Here is a 17,217-nt window from a genome sequence, read left to right as displayed (position 1 = left end):
ACGCACAGACATTGGATAAAGAAATTGGACATAATATACCACCCTAAGACAAAAATTAACCGATTGGGGCCTGGCAGAAATGAATCTTTGATGACAAGATTCACCGCTAGATGGCTCTGCGCGTAAAATAGATGTCGCTAACGAAGTCGTTGTAGATAAGATACATAGATACCTTACTTGACTTAGAACATTGTCTTTCTTGTTATGTCTGTTACTTCTACATTATTTTATGAACACACATCTACATAAAAGAAAAAAATTTAGAAGTATTTCTATATATTTCATATATTCGTATTCATCGACAGTTTGAGATTCAGTTCAGTGCTGCTGAGAATATAGGTACGAGCTCAGATTGAAAAGTTCGCGGACTAAGTACGAAATAGTTTGTTTTACAAGAAGGCAAAGTTGTTGAAAGGTAATGTTTGAGCGAGACAACGCTATGCGCGTATTATAGCGACATCCCTCTCGCACATCGGAGCGACGTGCGAATCACATCCAGTGTGATACGTGTGATAACCGCCGAAGCGGGTGAGTGAAGATAATATAGGTACCTACGGTAGATATATTATGCTAAAAGTCACAGACAATCAAACGTTATATTATAATTGTAATTTTATTATGTATAGTTTTATAATCCACAAATTACACTCGGCGTCACGGAAATCGCACACCCACGGATTTTTGTTTCAAGCCGTTATAAACCTTATGTTGTTGAAGGTAAAGTATGAGTGTGTGGGATCATTTTAAAGAGAATTTAACCCTTCATTTAAAAACAATGCAATAGTTACTAAAGAGTAAAAAAAAGGCACCTTTTTTAATAAGAAATAAAAATCGTATATTCATGCAAAAAAATCAACAAATTAAAACACAATAAAATCAATAAATATCGGAATACAAATGCCTAAAACTAAACTTAAAACCTAGTGTTGCCTCCTCTGGCCTTAATGACTGCCTCCATGCGAGCCTTCATGGACCTCACGAGAGACACGACGTATTCTTGAGGAATAGCATCCCACTCTTCAATGACGGCATCTCGAAGCTGTTCCGGGGTCGCAGGTGCAGGATTACGTGACCGCACCTTCCGTTTTAGCTGATCCCAAAGGTGCTCTATGGGATTCAGGTCCGGACTCCTTGCTGACCACTGCATGACGGTGATCCCAACCTGATCAAGGTAGTCCCGAACAATCAACGCTGTGTGGGAGCGGGCGTTATCCTGCATGAATGTGAATCCAGGACCGACAAATTCGGCGTATGGAACCACATGGTCCTCCAGGATCTCTGTGATGTACCGATGAGCAGTCATGGATCCCTGGCCTCGACCACCACCAGTGCGGGAAACACAAACAAGCTCGGTTTTGCCGGCGAGGGAAATGCCACCCCAGAACATGCAGGATCCTCCTCCGTATCCGACGGTTTCTTCAAGACAGGCCTGTGAATAACGTTCCCCTTGCCTCCTGTACACTTTTCTGCGCCTATCGTTGCAGAACAGGCACACCCTGGTCTCATCGGAGAAGAGGACAGCCTTCCATTGGTCGACCGTCCAATCCTTGTGTTCGCGAGCAAACTCACGTCTGACTCGCCGATGCTCTGCCGTCAATTTGGGACCCGTAGCCGCTCTATGGGGCATGATCTTCTTCTCCCGCAACCTTCTTCTTACTGTAGAGACACTCACCACCGTTCTCCGAACTGCTTGCAGCTGGACAGCGTTGGAGAAACGGTTCCGCAAAGACGTCGACACAATAAAGCGGTCGTCTCTTTCGGAAGTGCAGCGTTGTCCTCCGGATCCAGGCTTCCTGGTGAAGCTTCTAGTCCTCTGGAATCGATGAACTGCTCGGAGAACTCGGAAACGGCTTATGTTGAGTTGCCGAGCAATCGCAGACTGCGTCATTCCTGATTCCACCTGGGCTACTGCTTGAGCTGCTTCTGCATCCGTGGTATCCATTTTCTTGGGGTGTTTTCTTTCTCCAGCTGTTCCGGTGTGACCTCTGTGAACTCTGGATACCGAATGACCCATATTCCACTTTTACCCCCCCTTTTAAACCTATCCAAGGTAACGCAACTAGCGACCCTTACAACGCGTATTGTAGGTGTTCTTTCAGAACGCCGTAATTTCGTGATTATTATTATTTTTCCCAAAAATGCTTTACTCATGTTTTAATGCTTATTAATTGTGCTTTTAAATGATGTATATATTGTGAGGGTATAATACATATGATAAGAGCTATATTCGCTTAAAACAAAAATCGGTGGGTGTGCGATTTCCGTGACGCCGAGTGTATTTTTAAAAACTGCTGTTTTAAAATCTACATTCATTTAAAGATTTACCAATATCATGCATGATCACTGATCAGATTCTTTCGTGTCCACACTTTAAAGCACCATGGATTCATTTTTGAATGGTTAACCTTTTGGACGCCAATGACCGATATATCCGCACCGCAGGTTCAACGCCAAAGACTGATTAATCGGTCACAAACCACAGAGCAACATAGACCTACGGGCATATGCATAAAGTTCAATTTCAGTTTTGACACTTCGGTGACGTGGCGTCCGCGTGACAGCTTTTGTGTTTGACACGGCGTCGAAAAGGTTAAACTTTGTGCCATACCAGCAAAGTTTCATGTCAGTAGGATTATTGGTACAGAATTACTAGTTCACCATACAAAATTATAGCCAAGGAAGTTAGAATATTGTTGTATTTCCAATTGGGTTGAATTTATTTTTTTCGAACATAATACGATCGACCTACTTTGTTTTTAATTAAGGTTGACATTCCATCGAAACTGAGTGTACATCCTAATGTACATTGGGTGGCAAGAGGATACGACATGTATATGAATGGATAAATGAAACATGTTTGTCATTAATAATAAACACTATATTTGCGTATAAAATATTTTACATTACTGTACGTCTTTTAAAAGTAATACAAAATCCTACATCTACATACAAATACTGTTATACTATATTTAGCTTCCTAACTCATCATTTTTCTTTCATTTCAGTAAAATTATGTAGGTACTTAAAATTACAAACAGGAAAAATATTTTTTTTTCAGGAAAGCAATGATTTGGATTAATAAATGCCAATTCAATGAATTATGCAACGTAAAATCAATTATAAATATCAAATTGTCTACATCTATCTCTGACTTACGTAATAGGAATGACAGAGTTAGATATACAGAATTTCGATAGTTGAAACTCTCAGTAGGTCCGGTAATGCGTCTTTTCATGCTTTCATAATATTTAAGTGTACAATTTTTGCATAATTATACTCAAGGCAGTAATATTTTAGTCCAGCTAATAAGTAACCTAGTTGACTTTAATAAAATATTACTTAGGCGTTAAGCGCCAGAAAGTACTAGAAATTAGATAGGGTATAAACATTAACAATAAGGTTCTAAACTCTTCTTTTTTATTAAAATTTCTTCAGCGTTTCACAAAAAAACTCGGCTGTCTTGGTGAATTTGCCAACTAAGAAGTTTTAAAATTTCTATAATACATTATTACAACACTAAAGCATAAACGCACTCTCACGGTTCTGATTATAAAACCATGCATCTTATTAAAATAATATACTGAATTACTATACTGTATTAATTAATTAATTATTAGATTGTCAATACCGGCAAATAGGAAGCAAATGTACGGAGATCAGATAGCACAAGTCGCTTATCTTAATAATTTATCTTTATTCGTAATTCAGGCACGCACATCACTATTGGTAAGCAGCTAATATGTTGGAAACTAGGGGAATGTCAGTGTCAAATGTAATGTATCTAAAGTCTAAACAAACCGCCATATTGAAATTGTCTCTGAATTATGAATTTACTAGTGACTTTTGTTTACATAGTTAGCAAGTTCCATAGAATTACACTTTGAGATGCGGTCAAAATTAAATAATTAATATACTTAATTCATAATTACACTTTGTTATCATTATTTCTTGAAAGTACGAGTCATTTTAATAGTTATGGTGTGTTTTTATCAAATGTAATTTAATGTAGATACACACCGTGCACCGTATTTTATAACATCACAAAATGCAAGGAAAATTTGTTGAAACTAATGGACAGTATAATTTCACGGTTAAATAATAGTAAACTATTTTCCATCAAAAATAATAATTCAGCACGTAACGTCACTATTTTCTGAAGCGATGTCACAACTCACACAACTGAAACAAGCGATGACTATATTTCCGCTCAAACAGAAAAATACGCCCTAGCAGTAGCAATGACTAAATAGACTAAATTGAAATGATATCAAAAAATAAAAATAAAATATGGTACATAAGAGGAAATTCTACGTCTTGTGAAAGTTTGCGGTTACATATGTCAAAAATACATGCTGCATTAATAATACGAGAATCAAACAACATTAGAAATATCATCTAGGTGCCTATTGTACTGCTTATTGTGCATGTACAAGGAAAAACATAATTGTAAAGTCCTAGTCTAAATATACAACAAAAACACTACAGAAATCCTACAACTAGACACTACTACAATACAATAATAAACATTTTGTGCAAAAAATTGAGATTTTTGTCAAGATCGAATCACAACATATTGTCTTAAATATAATACTATTTTTGAGATATAACAAAAGAAATAAAATTAGAACGAATTTAAATACTTATAAAAATCGTTTGAAAACTTAAAGCAATGAGTATTACTTATCCTAATATTCGTCAGTTACTCTTATAATTGTACAGATAAGTCCTCTAATTCTTATAATACTAGTTTCAGCCATTATTCTCCTGGGCTTCAACCCCTCGCACCGACGACAGGTCACCTAAAGCACTTTGTAAAGCATTTGCAAGGCAATTACAATTGAAGGGATGTTTACAAAAACAACATAACTGCTTAGAGCGGTTGACACTTTTTTAAGAACATTGTTAATCGTTTCAGGGGTCAACCAGTGTAGTGAGTTATGTTGTTTTTGTAAACATCCCTTCAATTGTATGCGAACTCATCTAGATTCTAGAGTAGTATATAATTCCCACTAAAACTATCAATAAACACAAATTTTACTTGTATTATAATTGATCAATACATTTTGCAACATATTTGTATACTACATAACTTCGGCGAATATTTTTCACTTTCACTCTATAATTATTTCGATACTTATATTTTCACAGCTCTTTTAAGGCTAATACAGTACAGTTGGCCAATATGAACACATGTTTTGAGTGCAGACAATTTCCTATATAGTTTACTCCTTAAAAGGTATTTTAAGATCTTTTGGTAACGATTGTAAAGTTCGACGCAAGCTATCCAACGGTTATACGGCGTGCTACTACATATTTAGATCTTATATAAAGTAATGCCACATACGACGGTTAGATTTGATGCCTCAATGGCATTTATGTCAGCGCCATCTAGTGTGACTGTTATCATATCACGGCTTTGCCTGAGCATGTCTATTTGTTTAGTTACCTATCTTTGCGTGCTTTGCGGAAACTGTCTGCACTTTGGACTTAGGTCATTTACACATTGGATAATTCTTATGACGACATCAACATTTATTTATAAACTTTATCACCATCAAGACAACTTGAACATTCAGGAAAGAGGTGAAAGTGAAGGATTTAAGGATTCGTTGTGAAAAGCTATTAAGTAAAAGTTTGGGAAAAGCTACGTTAATACGATAGTAGGTAAGGTAGTAACTATTAGGTGTTAACAACAGATTTAGAGCGAAAAGATCACTGTATTCGTATATTTATTTCTGGCCAGGCAATATTGTCAGTAGGACCATGTTAATCAGATCCTGATAAACCTGAATGAAATACTCAAGTCTGTAATGAATATCAGATTTGATTTAATAGACAAATGTCATTTTATTTCAATTTTAATTGAAACTTCAGTTGAAAAACTTTAATATTATGTAGGTTAAACGTTATGAACTCAATTTGCGGTGTATATAAAGACAACGAGGAACAATACATTATAACCTTCGTTATCGTTAAGTACCTACATGTAATTCGTATCACTGAACATAACGTTTATAGTTTTTAATTTTCCCTTCATTTTCTACTGACAATATTGGCCAACTCAATGCACCGATAAGAAGTCTTATGTTCTTTCTAAATCCGAGTTAAGTTAACAACAGCGCCATCTATCCTAACCTTACATAACTAGCAAGCATCGGCGACGTCGTCTCTCCAGCCCGTTCACCTGTCCAAGTGGCAGGTGACGTCGGGGCCGTACAGCGCGCTATAGGGGTTGGGGGTGCGACGCGGGGAGCGTCACACGGCCGCAGGAGGGGCTGATTGTCAGTGCCATTTCGCTTTTTGGGCGAATATGTCCGCGCGCAGGTTTTGGGCGAAACATATCCCAAGGATCTAAAGGGAAATAAATGATAAATAAGTAAATTGTGTTCTTCATGAAAAATACCCTTTACTGAAATATATAAATAACTTTCATAGTAGCGCAAATAAATTACAACTACTAACTGACTGAGTTCGAATAAAGTAGGTAGCCTCATAACATAAGCGGAAGAGCTTCCATGGAACAACATCGAGAGCATTTAGAGCAAACAATACTTGTCACAAAACTAAGTGTCGATTCAGGTCGCAAATCATTATAATTATCTCTTTCGCACTTGCACGGCCTTAGGTTATAGGTTCTCGCGGGCTTGGTTTCCGCAACTCGACGTCATATTATTGCGCCTATTTTGCGTGATGGGTTGGCGGCACTATTCTTGCCAACCCAACTCTGCCAAGAAGCCTAGCAGACCCTTGCACGGCCTTATTATGGAGCAGAACTCAGCTCAACTCGGATCACTGACTTTTATTTCCCTACTCGCCACTTGGTGCTGCGGCAAGTATAGGCCACTTATACGTCAATGCCTAAAGGTGCGTCCAAATCGAGCGAATACGTCGCGAATGCGCATGCTGGTTTGCTATAAGCTATGTTTAGTTAAAGTTGGCGACCAGCACTGGCTTCAAATCCAAAATGTATTTATTTATAGGCAATAGGCCTTTTATAGCGCACTTTATTCGAGCCTTGCGCAAATTAGAAGTACAGTCAAGTGTAAAAATATGGGTGTAGACAACTTACTCAAAAATATGTCCCATAGTTCTTAATTCGCTGACATAAGAGCTACGGGACATATTTTTGAAATTTATGCACCCATATTTTTACACTTGACTGTAATGACTGTACACATTCGCTTGATCTGGACGCACTTTAATGATAAATCAGGGCGCCTTAATGTGTGTTTATTTATTAGTAAGACACTTTTCAGTGAAGAAAATTAAATCATACATCATTCTTAGTAACTAAATGCAAGCCAAACATACGTTCTCAAAACTACTACAAATTCATGCCAAGTCTCTGCTCTTTTGATCTACTACTAAACTCAGGCGGTTGGTAAGGTACAGTGCGTTTCCTAGTAAAAGGTAGCATAGTTACGAACTAAATGTAATTTAAATACTTTATTTTAATTAATCTAAGACGCACGCAGCTGTGCCTTCAACCAATCCTTATTTAACCATATTGTCTCCCTAGTTCCTACCAACCGCCTCAAGTTAAGTGGTAGACATTACAGGGTTCTATGTTTCACTTTTATAGAACTGAAATTTGAACATTGTCATAGTGACATTAAGTCGAATTTCAACTATCTTGAAAATGTAACATAGAACCCTGTAATATTGGACCAGCGATTAGGTAAAGTTAAATGTGTAAGTGTAAGGCCTGAGTGGACGCTCGACTTGAGCGTGCAGCGGGGCAGGGCGTGCGGCGTGCATGTTAAACAAATGCAAACGTATAGGAGCGGCCTTAGTGCACGCTGCTCAAATCACTTATGAGCCCGACGCCACGCTGCACGCTCCGCTTCGAGCGTCCACTCAGGCCTTACACTAAGTGCACCTAAAACAAAAACTTACGTGTGCAAAAGTAGTACAAACAGCGGTCGTGGCAACCACCAGCAAGTTACGGTCAAACCACTCCTCGGCCGCCTCTAGGCAGCCTTTCTCATGAATTATCTTAGCAATATCATAACTCTAGAAAGAAAGAGAACAAAAAATAAAACAAATGCAAACACAAACTACTGTCTCTATACTAATATAGAGCGTAAAAGAAAAGATAGTTGCTTGGACTGTAGATTTAACATCTTATTCGAATTTGAATTAATAATTCATCAGTTTACAAGCATCCATCATGTTATTCTATCGTGTTACATGATCAGTCGAAAAAATGCAAAGAATTGCCACTTTTGTGCATTTGAAATACTGAAATAAATTAATGGACAATTTTTGCATTCCTCGTCTACACATATAATCCACGGTAACTGCGAATATTCTAACATGCGGTAAATGCCTCATACCTAGGTAACTCAAAGGAAGGAAATAAAGGCTTAATTAAAATAAGCTAGACTCTAACAATAAAGTTCTGGCACACTTCATTCCTTTGCGCTATTTGTAATGCATCTATTCTACTCGACGGCAAATTCAAACCAAACATACTTTTCGAAGGAACTTCGTGCTAGTTTCCGTTGAAATCGTCTTAGCCACTTTGACAGCAAGTTTTTTTTTCGTTTTTGCGTAGTTTTAGGTGAAACATTCGCATATTGATCATCGATATCAAGCGGGCAAATTAGTCAACTCGATCATATCTAACCATGCCGCTTCGTAAGTTATCCACGATCTCACACAGGGTCAATCCACGAAGAACTAATGCGATGTGAGTCACAATTACATTGCGACTTGTTTTTGCATAATGAGTAAAAGGTACATAATAAAATGGTGAATGACGTTACGGGGAATGACTCTACAGATTTAACTGTGCTCAATAATGGAAAACGGCCTTGAACGTCAACGGAAACTAACCCTGTCCCTACAGTACAGTTAGAACCTTAAGCGCGATGGGCCCTAGGAAGGCGGCCGCCACCACGGGGAAGCGGCGCTGCAGCCAGTCCTCGCCCGCCGCCAGGCAGCCGCGCTCGTGGATCACGCGCTCGCTCACTTGCTGCCGTTTATATAACATAAACTCAATGTATGTACTCGTATGTTTAGTTGCCATAAGATGCCCTTCACGGGCGTTCAGTTATAGAATTATCAATAAGTCAACATATTCTACAACAAACTACAAGCCAGTCTTGAAGCGGCGATGCAGTCAGTCTTCGCCCGCCGCCAGGCAGCCTCGCTCGTGGATCACGCAGACGTTGCAGCCGCACTGCGTGTTGCGGATGTGTCCTGCGGCTTGTTGCGGCAGCTGAAGGGGACTCCGCAGGCCTCACGTGAGCCAACGGCGCCGCTCATACACTTGAAGTAGCGTTGTGGTCTCGGTACAAGTACTCACATAGGTCGGCTTGCGGACGTCGTAGCCGCACTGCTTGTTGCGGATGGTCTCCTGCAGCTTGTAGCGACAGCAGCTGAAGGGGACTCCGCAGGCCTCTCGTGAACCAACTGCGCCGCTCATACACTTGAAGTAGCGTTGTGGTCTCGGTACAAGTACTCACATAGGTCGGCTTGCGGACGTCGTAGCCGCACTGCTTGTTGCGGATGGTCTCCTGCAGCTTGTAGCGACAGCAGCTGAAGGGGACTCCGCAGGCCTCTCGTGAACCAACTGCGCCGCTCGAGCAGATGAAGTAACGTTGTGGTCTCGGTACAAGTACTCACATAGGTCGGCTTGCGGACGTCGTAGCCGCACTGCTTGTTGCGGATGATGTCCTGCGGCTTGTTGCGACAGCAGCTGAAGGGGACTCCGCAGGCCTCTCGGGAGCCAACGGCGCCGCTCGAGCAGTTGAAGTATGCGTTGCGGTCCCAGTCGCGCGGGCCTTCTACTCCGCAGCATTGGAGCTGGAAAGATTCCATAGTAGTTTGTGACTGAAATTAGTGCTATATAGTGTGTCAAAGGACTGTCTAATTTCAAACATAGATAGAGAGAATCATACTATCTTTGTCTTACACTAGTACTAGCACCCAAAAGAAAAGGATGGGTATAGTTTTTTTTGTTCCTATTTACTGACAAATTGGTTTGACCAGCTATAGTTGATAAACAATAAAATAAATTCATCTCATACAAACTAATTAAAAGATTCACTGAACGTAAAAATGCGGTAAATGAAAACTTTTTTCACGCAAGTCACGTTTTTTAAATGCAGAGATAAACTAGTCTGCCCCAACTGTCAAAATTGTTTGGAATTGACACTTAATTTATGCAATTTGTATAGTACTTTTCAAACTGGAAGGGTACGATGATAGACGTCAATTCAAAATTTTGCGACATTTGGCATTTTAGGTTATAAATTGTATGGAGATGACATCTATCATCGTACCCTTCCAGTTAGAAAAATAATACAAACATGTGTCGACAAAAGTGAGTCAGATGATGTGGCATGGATATAGCCATAGAAAGCAAAAGCACATCTAAAATGGCAGTCGTACGAAAGCTAACCCACTTTCCGTATACCTAAACCAGTTTTCATTGAAACGCCCACATTCGACTTCTAGCTATATACAAAAAAAAGTAAAAACCTAGTATCTACAGGGTGACATTTAAGTCGTGAACCGTAATATGTTTTTCTAACTCTACAAACAACGAGCAATTTAATGCCCCTACTCTTTCTAAAATCAGACAAGATTTGTTTTTTTTTTGTTTATTTTTTGTCATTTATTTTACTTTTATAAAATAACACTTGCACTACGTGGGGTATCAAAATCACTGCAGACTTTTCTTGGTTTAACTCTATCGCATTTTACCCTATCAAATGACACGTGTCTAAAATAATTTACAATTTAATAGCTTTTTTATAATTGACGTGCAGATGTAAGTGCATAATTGTTTTCCATCGTATTTTCTCGGAAACGTTCGTATTTGTCATGCTAGTTCAGTCAATTTCAGTACTTTTTGTACCGAGACTGACTGAAATAGCAAGACACGTTCATAAGTTTCCGTGAAAATACGATGGAAAATAATTATGCGTTTTGAATTTCACAAATTATTCTTAACTGTTATTAGATTATAATAAGAGCCACAAAGAAGCAAGCTAACATAGTTAATAGCAGTGTTGGCCGAAACGTTAATGCAATTAACCATTATAAATTGAACCGTAAACTGTAACCGCCCATTACGGTTTACGGTTCAATTTATAATAGTTATGGTTAATTACAATTAACGTTCGGCCAACACTGGTTAATAGCAATAATTGCATTTGTTTACCCATTCTTCTTGTATCCAGTCAATCAGGTTCTGCTGGTCTGGGTCTTCTCTATAATGCGTGATGAAGGTCTGGAAACCAGTCGTCGCCTGCTGTTTTATCTGTAAATAGCATTATAATTGTTACATTAACGACTTGGATTACCGACGACGGTATCTTTATTGCAACAGGTAAATAAACCCGTTTAAAAATATTCTGAAAACTGCAAAAACGCGGCTTAAGCGCGAAAGCGCAATAAGGTCAAATCGTATTAAACATGACCGTATTAAGAGGGAACTAACGCAAAAATGTAGTTTTTATATTGAATTTTTACACTTTTTAATAAAGTGCAAACGCCATGAAATAAATCCACACGGAAACTAGACTATATTTGTAAGGTAGGTTCCAACTAAACCATCAAAAGTTGATTCTAGAGTCACTTTTGCATTATTTCGTACAATTTTTCAACAACGCAAAATCAACTCTGTTTTCTACACTATAGGTTCAAATTTCAGTGGAAAATTTTGTATTTTTCATTTGCATACCTGGGCCTTAGGAGGCTATCATTGATTATGAATTTATGACTGTCGTAACGACAGGTCAACCGTAAAATAATTGACCGATTCGTTCAGTGAAAGTTGCTGAACGAATCGGTCACGAGCCAAAACTGACTAATTATGAGAACGAAAAGTGGGAGGGGGAGCTTTGTCCAGCAGTGGAACATTATAGGCTCCCAATAATAATAAAAAAAATATTTTACCCAATCTTTGAACACAAAGAACAGTATTCCTGTCGTCATCTCAGACAGTAACAACAGCGCCAAAAACACCGCATACTGAAACAAACATACATAATTAACATCATAGCCAAAGTAAATAACTTTACTACGCAGTTTTTTTATCTACCTACTGGTTTATTTTATTGAGCAATATTAGACCAAAGACTTTACACAGCTCATTAAGACTATAATGAATTAGATAAGCAATAAAGCAAGTATACTCCACTTTAAAGATATAATTTCAAAATTAGGACCTTACTACATTGGAATAAGGTAAAAAATACATCGTATCTTTGACAACGACTGTACATGTACAATCGCCATCTGACATATCGGAGCAGCCAAGGTGTTCACAAATATCCGAGCAAAGCCTCTATTATCAAGAGGTTAAAGTACATTATTCAGATATTTTGGAGAACTTTAGTCGATCCACTATATCTGATGGTGACTGTCTAACAATAGACTTATGTAACTGACCATTGGGAAACCTTAAACCATTGCTATTAAGGTTCAGTTGAGATCAGTTAACTGTACATTATAGTGTGATTGTTTAAATTGGTATTAGTGTTAATTAATTACTCACGCAGGCCAATAGGCAGGTGTTCTCACGCAATGCTCCGACGCAGCCCGTGAAGCCGATTATGAATGTGATAGCCCCTGAAACGAGGAGTATAAAAAATATTAGACGAAACGAAATATGTAGCTTGATTGGGATGAGGCAGTATATTCGCTCCGTGTATGCCTGTGGCGCCAGGGTGAGGGACGTATTGCTTGTTTGACACTTGGCACTGGCCAAATAGTACGAAGATATTGTCCTACGAAAGTTCATATATTCACCACGTCGCGCGTTGGCGTAGCTTGTATTTCCCCCACCACCAACTTCATGTCTCCTCTACACGAATGGCCAACGCCGGCCAATCCGAGGGACGCAGCCATGCGGTAGACTGAGATAGCAATATCACTTGCTCCCTCTAATGCATAAATGCGTCCCTTGCATTGGCCGGCGTTGGCCATTCGTGTAGAGGAGCCATCACACATAGCCAATAGGTTGAGGCACGAAAGCTGGAGCGGTTATTATATGAGAATTTTAACAGTTCAGTACAAATATTGCGTAAGCTCTTATGAATCGAATCGAAAAGCTTTAACTTATTTTTTAAATATCTACCTAAAATAATAGGTAGTGCTCTTAAAATATTCCAATACCAAAGAGTTAAAGAACTGTATCTCAGTACCGTATAAAACTACATACACAATAATCTAAGAACAAATATTATGACAACAATATTCTTTTAATACATAGATAAGAATAACAAACAACTCCATTATGTAGGTGTATGACAGTCATTAGAGCACCTGATTGATTGTAACATTGTTTAACATAATGATATTTTGTGGACTTCATACAAAAATATGAATAATATGATACAAAGATACAGAATGATAAAATGAAAAAAAAATATATCATTGCTGCACTTGTAAATTCCGACATGTGCTTGATTTTAGAAAACTTAAATGAAACCCTGAAAACACTAGGTACATAATATTTTCTTTCCTGAAAATTTGACAGATAATATATCGGAATTTACAATCAGAACAACATTATCAAGTTTACATGTATGTTAGCCCACTTACCAGCACACATCAATATGAAAGCTGGATCCAATGCTATATTGGTCAGCTGAGATAGGTTGTTGAATGTGTCCTTTTCCGTCCATGCCCACACACCCACAGCCAGTACTATAAGGCCCAAGAACTGCAAAGGAAATATTTAAAAGTCAACATGGAGACACTATGCTATTACAATCTGCTGCCATACAAAAATTTATACCTTCTTTCTTCTTCATTTAAGCTGTTGCTGTTGAGAGTCATACTAAAATGAAGCTAATTTTACAGTTTAACTCAAGTATTACTAGTCACTCACCCAACATGTTTTGGAGAACCTAGGTCTCCATTTTAAAGCACTAATTGCAGGTCATTGACTGTTAGTTCTTTCTTCTTCTTAATTCTTTCCTCATGACTGAGGCTCCCCACCACATAAGGTCTTTGTTATTTCATTTATTTAAGACACACATAATAAACTTACAGTAAAGTCACCAACTCGTTTACATGTTAATTCTAATACAAAATAAAAATGTCAAAAATGTGCACTTAGCCTTCCCATTCTGCATGGTTTTCCGCCTTCCTAATAATAGGCGCCAGTGTAGATCCCTGACAGGCCTTCTTTGGCTTTGTTACTATGTCTACCCAATAACGTTCTACCATTACATCTCTAAAACTTTAGTGGGGTGGTTTCTTGTTTTAAAATTGTTGGTATGCAAAGTTTTCGACATAGTATGGGATCAAATCTGTGCAATTTCTTATGGTTAATTTATATGGAGACTGGCAGTTTGCCAATTTTTAATTCACAATGCTATCATAAAACTATTGTCGTACCTCCTAGTGGGAATTGTCTTAGGATGTAGGCTATACCTTAATTTTGATATTTTGCCTGTAAATATTATTGGCCTGTATCTGTTTTTTTCCCCAATAAAGAAAATAAAAAAAATCTGATACTACATAAAATGGTACATTGTAGATGATTTGTAAATGGCTACAGTCAACCTAGCATTAATATTCCTAGTGGTTACAGCCCCGATTGCAAATACATAACATATTCAAAACATTAGACGGCCAGTCTGGCCTAGTGGGTAGGACCCTGCCTGTGAAGCGAATGGTCCTGGGTTCGAATCCCGGTAATGACATTTATTTGTGTGAAGAGCACAGATATTTGTTCCTGAGTTTTGGGTGTTTGGTTAATACTTATGTATTTAAGTATTTGCATATTATGTGTGGAAACCTCCATACATCCACGAAGAATTTCAAAGGTGTATGTGAAGTCCCCAATCCGCATTGGGCCAGCGTGGGGACTCCAAGCCCTCTCGCGAGTGGGAGGAGGCCTGTGCCCAGCAGTGGGACGTATATAGGCTGAATGATGATGATGATATTATATATATTGTTGTCTGTGTACCCACAACACAAGCCTTCTTATTATTTATTTATTTAATATTTAAAACAGTATTAAAGGCAACAGATTCATTTTATTTAGGAAAGCTGAATATATTTGTACAATAACTTTGAGCAACAATAAGGAAAGTTAAAAAGTGGTCAAAAAGAAAAGGAAAATAGCTTGATTAAAATAAAATGTATGATTCATACAACAAGTATTCCCTAGCTAGCAGAAAGTTACTTACAGTAAAACTAGGTGTACCTACATTAAATATAGTTTAAAAATATTTTATTAAGTACCTTAACTTTGCCTGAGCAGCTAAATTTATTTGAAATCTCTGAGAACCATACAGTCAGAAAACTATGCAGCCTTCAAATCAAAGCTATATTTTGGGTTCCGTATCCAAACGGTAAAAATGGGACCCTATTACTAAGACTCCACTGTCTATCTGTCTGTCCGTCTGTCTGTCACGAGGCTGTATCTCATGAACTTTTTTTTTAATGGTGTAAGATTTGCAAAGGCTCAAGCATATTTTTATATTTGCAGTATCTTTGTTTAAAGTGTGGACTGATAATAAAACCCCATTAAATCACATTACACAGGTAATGGCAGTAAACATTACCTATCAAAAGTTTTTGTTGCCTAATGGAAAAGTGATGATATACAAGTATTGTAATTCAATACAAGATTTCTAGTGGAATAGCCCACCAGTCATTGCCAAGTTCACTTTACAATCTGCATCAATCTTGCTTCATTAGCACAACACATTACTGACATCATGGCAGGATCATACCTATTGTTTTCAATTGACATTAATTTAGCTAAACCACAGACTTTAAAGGAGTATTTTCATATTTTTCCAGACAATTATTAGTTAGAAATCAGTTTTAAGAGCCCTACTCTCATATTTAAATTCGCGATCGGAAAGAGGATGTGTAATGTCAAGTACTGTTACAACAAATTGAGGTGGCCTCAATTTAATATACCTAAACAAATGAAAATACTGACACATTGACTAGCTAATACCGTCATAAATATGGAAATTCAGCTGTTCCAAATACGTAAGAATGGCTAACTTGTTTCTTTTTTGTTTATTCTAGCCTTGAACTGCACTTGTTTGTAAGGCGTTTACACTAACACTAAGAAGAGTAATGTAACTACGGTACTTTTACTGGCTTTAATCGGGTATTTATCATTTATTCATATAATTTTAGTCTGGCTTAAGTCTTTTTAATTAAATATAATGAAGAATACTCACCCAAAACAACACATTCACACCAAAAATAACATATTTCAAACAACAGCTGACTTCGCTAGTGTCTCGTCGATATTTTCTTATTCCGGGCATTTTGATAGAACTAAATTAATTCATGTCACTTAAATAAAATTACTTAATTAATTTTCACAAACAAATAACTTAATTCGACCTACATTTAGATAGAAAACTAAATATCTGAAGACTTAACTAAATTATCGAGCGCAACCAAGCGCATTCTACTCTACACACGACAACGAAACGAACAACGAAACAAATCACAACGGGTGGGGGAGGAGCACGTCTCAATGACAGCAGGATAGCAATATAGCATTAACTAAGGTGAAACAGAGATGCTAATAAAAAGAGAAAGAAATGACGCGCTCGGAACGCTCGGAGCGCTTCGGCCATGCTTCGGCGTTAAAGGGCTCCACTGACCTTATAAAACAAATCGCATACGATTTTGATACGATGTGGCATTTGACGGATCAATTGAATGGGGCTCACTGTGAGCGTCTGTGAGGCCAGGTCAAGTTTTAAGCGGTATCCAGACTAGTAAATTTTTCGCCAATCTGATTAAATTTCTCGATCGAATCAGGACGTGCGACGCAAACACCAATTTGGCTCGCCGAATTCAACCGCCGATAATGACCGGTATTACCCATAAAATTAGGTGCGGGCGCAAGAATACCAATTTGAGACGCCAGTATTTTCGTGCTGGGGCATTTTTTCAATTTAGAGGGCTCTAATATCACCATAAATCTAAAATTGGTGATTGGCGCCAATTATATTCCTGATCAAATCGACCGATTTGATCAGTCCCGTCTGAATACCACTTTAACAGTGGTAATGAGTTTGTATGGCGCGAAACCAAAATTAAACATGAATTTATTTTAATCAATTCTTTTAATTAGGTAATTCATTAGTAAATATTTTTAATACTATTATTATGTAGAGCCTTTACTTCGTACACTATGAAATTAAATGGGTTTATGAAAAAACTTATACTCAAACACACTCAACTTGTCAACAGAAAAAGGCGCGAAAA

General features: G+C 37.9%; 1 protein-coding gene across 4 annotated transcripts; it reads right to left on the bottom strand.

The window, feature by feature from the left end:
* Nucleotides 1–5,511: 5,511 nt before the first annotated feature.
* On the bottom strand, nucleotides 5,512–16,453 carry LOC134806021 (tetraspanin-5). 4 transcript variants are annotated; one of them, XM_063779230.1, is made up of 9 exons: nucleotides 16,173–16,453; nucleotides 13,561–13,681; nucleotides 12,512–12,585; nucleotides 11,911–11,985; nucleotides 11,174–11,272; nucleotides 9,631–9,810; nucleotides 8,855–8,977; nucleotides 7,897–8,013; nucleotides 5,512–6,351 (listed from the first exon to the last, which is right to left on the bottom strand). In XM_063779230.1, the coding sequence occupies exons 1-9, from the start codon at nucleotides 16,260–16,262 to the stop codon at nucleotides 6,283–6,285; spliced, it is 948 nt and encodes a 315-aa protein (XP_063635300.1). In that variant the 5' UTR covers nucleotides 16,263–16,453; the 3' UTR covers nucleotides 5,512–6,282. The 4 variants fall into 4 exon arrangements, 2 of the variants coding, with proteins under 2 accessions (XP_063635300.1, XP_063635299.1); XM_063779229.1 differs by lacking the exon at nucleotides 8,855–8,977 and having other exon boundaries at nucleotides 16,173–16,448; XR_010146448.1 differs by lacking the exons at nucleotides 5,512–6,351; nucleotides 8,855–8,977 and having other exon boundaries at nucleotides 9,311–9,810.
* Nucleotides 16,454–17,217: the final 764 nt, after the last annotated feature.

Source organism: Cydia splendana, chromosome 2 (assembly GCF_910591565.1).
Source record: "Cydia splendana chromosome 2, ilCydSple1.2, whole genome shotgun sequence".
In the NCBI taxonomy this organism is placed as follows: domain Eukaryota; kingdom Metazoa; phylum Arthropoda; class Insecta; order Lepidoptera; family Tortricidae; genus Cydia; species Cydia splendana.
Note: the sequence above shows the minus strand (reverse complement) of the source record. Positions and strands in the feature narration are given on the sequence as shown.